General features: G+C 43.2%; 1 protein-coding gene and 1 long non-coding RNA gene across 4 annotated transcripts in view; both read left to right on the forward strand.

The window, feature by feature from the left end:
* LOC106952414 (uncharacterized) overlaps positions 1-3,466 on the forward strand; it is a 124,585-nt gene extending 121,119 nt beyond the window's left edge. The window contains exon 2 of the long non-coding RNA XR_001425981.1: positions 2,718-3,466. This is a non-coding gene — a long non-coding RNA (uncharacterized LOC106952414). The remainder of the gene's footprint in view (positions 1-2,717) is intronic.
* A 148-nt stretch (positions 3,467-3,614) lies between these two features.
* Positions 3,615-7,906, forward strand: part of onecut1 (one cut homeobox 1) — a 14,332-nt gene continuing 10,040 nt past the window's right edge. For 2 of the 3 annotated variants that reach the window (XM_015040500.1, XM_015040502.1), the window contains exon 1: positions 3,615-5,214. In XM_015040500.1, the coding sequence (XP_014895986.1) occupies positions 4,125-5,214 (1,090 nt within the window). In that variant the 5' untranslated portion in view covers positions 3,615-4,124. The remainder of the gene's footprint in view (positions 5,215-7,906) is intronic. The other variant, XM_015040501.1, reaches the window with a different exon arrangement.

Raw genomic sequence — 7,906 nt, forward strand, 5'->3', positions numbered from 1 at the left:
TATATATATATATATATATTTCATGTATCAATTTGTTTTTATCTATTCCTGTTTGTCATTTTCTTATTCTTTTAAAGAGGGAAGGCTTCTATTATTTATTTATTTACTTATTTGTTTATTTATTTATTTTATTGTCTTGTTTTAAATCAGGTGGCACCGATTAAAACCGAACAATCGTTGTAATCGTTTATCAGTTTTGAAATAGTTTGATTCGATTGCCTTTTCGGTTTCTGTTGAGGCTACCAGCACCTTCCTCTCCCTCCTTCCTTCTGAAAACTTTCTGAAGGCCCCCAGTGAAATAAGTTAGATTACAACCATTTGCAAATTATTATTATTATTATTAGTAGTAGTAGTAGTAGTAGTAGTAGTAGTAGTAGTAGTAGTAGTAGTAGCAGTAGTAACAATAGTAGTATTCACTTTGCAGGTTGATTTATTCTTGAGACTAGACTTCGATGAAGAAGAACAGAGGTGTGCTTGTGTAATTACACCCGCTGTGTTTTTGTGGTCTTGTTGAGACCTGCCTCTAAACTCCAACCCCCCCCTCCCCCCACGCACGCGCACACACACACACACATACACACACACACTCCCCCTCCCACCCTCATTCTTTTTTTACTACACGCTTGAACAGTCACACTTGGATGCATTAGAGTCCCTTTGTCTGGACACACGTCACACACACGCCATTGACATTGACTTCACATCAGAGACAGTTTAACTTCTTCTTCTTCTCCCTCCTCTCTCTCTCTCTCTCTCTCTCTCTCTCTCTCTCTCTCTCTCTCTCTCTCTTTGTATTTTCTTTTATTCAAATCGTTCAACCAAGTGCCGGGTCCATTGTAACGGGGGTGGGAAGGGGGGAGGCCGACAGATGTGGGGCCCCCAAAGCAGGTCCAAAACAGTGAAAAGTCTGAAAGGTTAATCTGTTCCCCCCGCAGATGTTGGCTTTGGGAGTCTTGAAGCGTCACCTTTGACATGTCCCTCATTCAGCAGGGGGTCCAGAAGGACACTGGCCCGCTGCAAGCTGTCACCTCGGCTGAGGACGCCCTGCACTGTACCGCTCTATCAGGCCAAACGAGACCCCCTCCCCTCCTCCCCTGACATGTTGCTATATAGGCAGGGGCCGGGCTCTTATCAGGGCTGGTAAAAACTTTTTGCAGAGCCTCCTGGTATTTCTCAGCATGTCGTTTCTCTCCTTAAAATGAGAATACGTCTAATGAGCATGCGCAGATATGAACCCACCTTGTAAGTTTCTGTTATTATTAAAAAACAAATTCCCTCACTGTGTGACAACACGCTGCTTTATTTTAACATCATTGTGAACTGAATGCTCATGGAGACCAAATGACTCCTCCGGCACAGCGGATGTGCTGCGCTCAGGCAAATTGGACACACGCTCATGCGCACACACACCATGCTGGGCTTGGTTCGTTAAGCCTAATGGTTGAACAATAGACACACCTGCTCATCTCTTTGTATCAAAAGGGAAGATACCACGGTGTTCTCCGTTTGGTTAAACCGCCACATGCATTTGGCTGCACTGGAGTGTGTGTGTGTGTGTGGGAGGGGGGGGGGGGGGGTGCTGCAGCTGAACTTCGCCTCTAATCAAAGAATGGACATATGTAACACACACACACACACACACACACACACACATTCAAGCTAAAAGTTTACAGACCGTGCCTAGATTTACCCACTAACTTATTACTCCAAACAATAATGAGATTCATTCGATTTTATTGTTTTAATATACATATATATATTTATATATTATTTTGAATTCAGGACTTAACTGGTTAAAAATCAACTCCAAATGAACCCGGAAGTGCGCTTCATTTGCAGTTAATGATTTAAGGAGGTCTGACGTCTCATCCCCGTAAGGAACCCTACTTTCTAAAAAAGCAAGCCATACCTAGAAATATAATAATAGTAATTCCCTTAATTACAAGAGGTGACGTATTTACGTAATAAAGTTCTGCTATTAATATAAGGCCTGCAGATAAAAGTGTTAGTGGTATATGGACAGTCATATTAAGATTTAATCAAAAAACTGCATCTGACTGTATTTACTTGGTATTTTTGCTGTACTTGTCTAAGTTAAAATGTTCCTAATGCAGGCCCCCCAAAAAATTAGATAATAATAATAATAATAATAATAATAATAATAATAATAATAATAATAATAATAATAATAACATTGAACTGTCGACCTACAGTTTAAATCTCTCCCTCTGTTTAGTTGTGCTGTTATCTAGTTCTGGTTTAAATTGTCTAAACATTTACAATTGTGAACTAGAGTTGATCAAGTTCAGTTCAGACTCAGTGAAAAGGCTGAAATGCTCCTTTAGTATAGCACTTGAAGCAGACGCCAACTTCAGCTATATCCAGATAGCTACAGAACAGCTACCCTTAGCAAAAACAAACACTTCTCTCCTCATTACAGTAAACATAGGAAAAAAACAGTCTATCATTGTGCTCAAGACGAATGAGGCACATTTCATATTCATTGTGTGTATTAGGTTTGCAGCTGCATCTGCTTATCCTGCTGCCTTCCAGCAAGAAGGTTGTGGGTTCGAATCCTTGGCATGGTGTTTATGTATAAGTGAGTTTTCTCTGGGTACTCTACCACAGCCCAAACGCATGACTGTTAGGGTAAATTCTCCAATTTAAAATTGCACTATAGGTATATGTGTGTGTGGGTGTGTGTATGAGTGTATGAGTGTGTGTCTGTGTGGCACTGTGATGGACTGACGACCTGTCCAGTGTGTCTCACCCAGTGACCCTGCCTCTCGCCTAATGACTGGTAGAGGTAGACACCACCTCCCCACCCTGCAAGGATCCATGTTCAGAGACAATGGGAGGATGGATGGAGTTTGCATCTCTTAAAAAAAATCTTAACTGTAATTATTACTAATGTCTGACAACAGTGATGTTTGAAATGTCTAAAATGCTGATTTGGCAGGGAAGGATGTCATTCTAGGTTGTTTTTTTTGGGTTTTTTTTTAATGTAATTCTTACGAGTAGAAGCTCTGATCTCAAATGCCTTTATTATGATTATTGGCACGTATTATTTTAGATATCCAATATTGACATCAGTAATTAAGCTAATGTCAACAGTGTATAGGAAGTGTTGTCATTGTAGATTTGTAAGAATAGAATTCAGAAAACGTAATTTCACAAATGTTATCACTTTTTACAGATATTACTAATATAACTTAGGACATCGGAACCTCAACTAGTAGCAGCGCTATGTCTGCTATTCGTATTCTTGATTATTTAAGAGTAACTTTCATATACTGGTTTATTAACGAGCAGCAACATTTATGTTTGGGATACCTGAAATGTTGATTGTAGGTTGAATGTCTTTCTAAATGTCTGAAGATTCATTTTTGTTGGTTAGAAACACTGGATTCATGGAAATCCTCTAACATCACGTGTGTCTATTAAATGTTAAAAGGGCTTGCCACGGCCAGTGTTTGATGCCTCCCTTCCTTAATAAAGGTGCGCGACGTCAGAGCAACGTGGAGGTGTGTGTGTGTGTGTGTGTGTGTGTATGTTAGAGAGAGGAGGTGGGGAGAGATAGAGAGAGAGAGAAAAAGAGAGAGAGAAAAAGAGAGAGAGAGAGAGAGAGAGAGAGAGAGAGAGAGAATGGGAGGAGACCGGCGCACACAATGCGCATGTGCAGACGGTGAGATCTGTGCTGCGGTGGAGCAGGGACTGGACACACACCGCTAGAGAGATGGCGCGGCACCCGACCGGAGCGCAAGGACAGCTGGTTGGCGACGGGGGGGCTTGAATTACAAAGAAGAAGAAAAAAATATATGGTTATAAAAGCAAAACAAAAAAAAAAAAAAAAAAAAAAGAAAATGATAAATACAAGAATATTTAGATATATATTTAAAGAAGAAAAATAACAGATTTTGAAGAGACATTTCATTCCTGGAGAGCGGCGGCAGAGAGGTAGGAGAATAATCGAATATTGTAACACAGAGAGGAGGAGGCTGCTGCAAGGAGGACACCAAAAAGCAACAAAAGCAAACTGAACTTTACTGGACGCGTGGACTTCCTGGACGTCGGCTTACGGCAGTAGGTCAGATAGATGGTTTGTCCACAGCGCTGCCCGGATCATGAACGCGCAGCTGTCGATGGAGAACATAGGCGACCTGCACGGAGTGAGCCATGAGTCCGTCGCCGGCCACGGAGAGCTGCTGAGCGGCCACAGTCCGCACTCCCGCCCGAGCCCGCGGGGTCTGGGCCACCGCGCTATGGGCATGGCCACCCTACTGGACAGCGGAGACTATCACCCCGGCCACCCGGGACACCTGCATCCAGCCATCAGCATGTGCGAAGCCCCCCACGGCATGAGCGCGAGCACCACTTACACCACCCTGACCCCCCTGCAGCCCTTACCCCCCATCTCCACCGTGTCCGACAAGTTTCCCCCCCATCACCACCACCATCACCATCCCCACCATCCGCACCCGCACCCGCACCAGAGGCTCCCCGGGAACGTCAGCGGCAGCTTCACGTTGATGCGGGAGGACCGCAGCTTGGCGCCCATGAACAGTCTGTATCCCGCGTACCATCACAAAGACCCCTGCATGGGCCAGAGCCTCTCCCCGCTGTCTGGTTCTGGACTGGCCAGCATACACACGTCTCAGGCTGGCATCCCTCCGTACGCTCACCCCGGCGCCGCCATGCCCGGCGAGAAGATGCTCACGCCCAGCGGGTTCGAGGCTCACCATCCGGCCATGCTCAGCAGACACGCCGAGCAGCACATGACCTCCTCCGCCGGGATGGTGCAAATCAACGGCTTGCATCATCACCCGCACGCCCACCTCGGCGCGCAGGGCCACGGCCAGGGACTGGGTAGCAACCGGGAGCAGGCCTCCGGGCCTGGGCACCAAGGTGGCGGCGGAGGAGGGGGAGGAGGAGGTGGCGGTGGTGTTTCTGGGGGACAGATGGAGGAGGTGAATACCAAAGAAGTCGCGCAGAGGATCACCACGGAGCTGAAGCGCTACAGCATCCCTCAGGCCATCTTTGCTCAGCGGGTCCTGTGCAGGTCTCAGGGGACCCTGTCCGACCTGCTGAGGAACCCCAAACCCTGGTCGAAGCTCAAGTCCGGCAGAGAGACGTTTCGTCGCATGTGGAAGTGGCTGCAGGAGCCTGAGTTCCAACGCATGAGCGCGCTCAGGCTCGCAGGTGAGCGAAGCCTCGGTAAAGCACCTCCTTTTTCCCCTTATTTATTTATTTATTTATTTATTTATTTATTTATTTATTTATTTATTGATTGATTGATTTATTGATTGATTGATTGATTGATTGATTACTTTCATCCTTACAAATACCCGCTATGAAAATTGATATGTAATAGAACATTTGACCCGTTTGCTGAACAGCTTGCAACTCATGTGGTGCTGTGAGGTAACATTCAGCCTGATTATTAATTAAACTATAAAAACACGAGGTTGATTTTAACAACGTGGGTCAGTTTCAGTGTAGAGGTTCCCTCCAGGCTGACTGATCCTCACGACATGAAGAGATGATCTAATGCCCAATGTTGAAGGTTATGAATTAAAAAAAGAAAATCCAAACTTAGTTTCAAGATTATTGTTGTTGTTAAAGCGATGTGTTTATAACCGATTAAGCATGTAATAATCGATGTGCTTCATCATTGCAGAAAAAAAGCATTACGCCGACATCTTTTTTTATTATTATTATTATTATTATTTTTACTGTTTCTAGACTCATTTTGGGCTCGTGTGAAACAAGTGCTCATGTCACTTTGCCTCCAAACTATCGATCGCAGCACTGTGTTCGTAAACCGATCCCTCTCCAAGAAATCGTTACAGGAACGTGTTTATTTTGGTGTCGATGCAACTGATCAGCTCTTCTTTTATCGTCTCTCTTCTTTTTTCTGCTGGCCTTCTGCTTGTAAACAGAGGAAATAGAGTGTATGTGTGTCTGTGCGTGTTCATTTATTTCTGAGAGTGGGTGATAAACTCGATTTGAATGTCAGCTGGAGTTGGTATCATGCATAATTTAGCAGGTGAAGATTGCTTTGGCCGTGGCTTAAAAATAAATAAATAAATAAATAAATAAATAAATAAATAAATAAATAAATAAATAAAATAGACTAACCCCGTTAAGACAAGTGGGGAGGGAAAATAAAAGTGTGTTAGGACACACTTTTATTCATGGCCGGAGCTGAAGAACCAAATCTGACTCGACTGAAGTTTGTCGAGTCAGATGCGGTTCGATGGACGTGTGGTCGAATTTGTCCCTCAGGTAGGGCCACAGGTGTAATTTACAGGTGCGGGCAGTGAGGCCCAAAAAGCACGGGAGGGTTCATAGACAGTTTTCGATCCAAATAAGAAATGTGCAAATGAATGGACGTTGGGAAAAATTAAAATATAATAAAAGTTATATTATATTTTATATATATATATATATATATATATATATATATATATATATATATATATATATATATATATATATATATATATATATATTCTCTCTTAAAATGAGGATTTAACCTCATTTTAAGAGAATAGCTCTAGATCTAGGCCCACACTATTGATCCGGCCGTTGCTAGGAGAATCTGATCATGTGCTGAAGCAGATGTGATATGCTTATTGATTTTAGGCTTCTGGTATTAATCTCGGGCCTTTTCTGCTTTTCCCACGTAATCACTTATATGAAATGCCTGAATAGAACAGAGTAGAATAGAATAGAATAGAATATTTGGGATTTCTGCTGGGTTTAGGAGTAGATCACTAAATAGTTCTTGCAGTACATCTGCTGCATTTTATTTTTTTTCTGCACACAATTCTGTTTGCTGAAACGCGGGACTTCCCTGCGCAGGTCCAGCAGTGTGTGCGGTGTGTTTTCACTGTGTGAAGTTATCTGCGTGTTTGTAATGATTAGCCGGGAGCAGCAGTGGTACTGTTTGAGCCCGTCCGTGTGTGATTAGGCTGATAATGAGGCCGTTGTTAGGTCCCACGCTTTCCTGGGAAAGCGCTCTCTCTCTCTCTCTCTCTCTCTCTCTCTCTCTCGGCCTGCATGGCCTCCTCCTCGCACCGTGGCCGTGGCCGCTCCGTGGTGGCTCCTGCTGCTGTCTGAGTGGCCTTCACTCCTGCTGATTTATAGCGGCCCTTAACACAAGGGGCTCCGGCTCTCTGTTAATATTTACCAGCGATGGAGACACCGGGCAGCTCATACACGCCATTATACCTCTCTCTCTCTCTTTATGGTCATGCCGGCGTAGGCCTCTGTGCTGCACTTTAACATACACTCAAGGCAAAATCCGCTCGCTTCATTTGAAGAAACATCATATTTAAGAAAAAACAAATTATGTCGTATTTGTTCCTGAGGCTTAAGTGGAAATCTCTAGTGACTTAATACATTCTCCACGCAATATCTCCAATCTTTCTGCATGCAAATGGCTTATTTAGCTGTTATCTTGCTGAAGGTTTGCTAATGAAAGCCCTTAATCACTCCATCCATTAATTAGTGCTGCTTTAAAGAATGCTTAGTGATAAGAACTTTGCCATTCATTAATTCCTCCCCCCAGTGAGAGCACGCTGGCTTTCGCTCTCTCTTTGGTAGTCTGCGTCTGCCCCCTGCTGGCTTCAACCCGTCGGTGCGCTTTGGTTTGCCTGGCAGCGCTGTACTTGACTTGATAAAACATAAAAAGAAACAACAAAAACACTCAAAAGAGTTAAACAGCAGCAGAATACAAATTATACACGTGCTTAATTTTTTTAAATTTCACACACACACACACACACACACACACACACACACACACATATATATATATATATATATATATATATATATATATATATATATATATATATATATATATATATTTTTTTTTTTTTTTTTTTTTTTTTTTCTAACT

Source organism: Poecilia latipinna, unplaced genomic scaffold (assembly GCF_001443285.1).
Source record: "Poecilia latipinna isolate Pla-1442-1.1 unplaced genomic scaffold, P_latipinna-1.0 Scaffold512, whole genome shotgun sequence".
Lineage (NCBI taxonomy): Eukaryota > Metazoa > Chordata > Actinopteri > Cyprinodontiformes > Poeciliidae > Poecilia > Poecilia latipinna.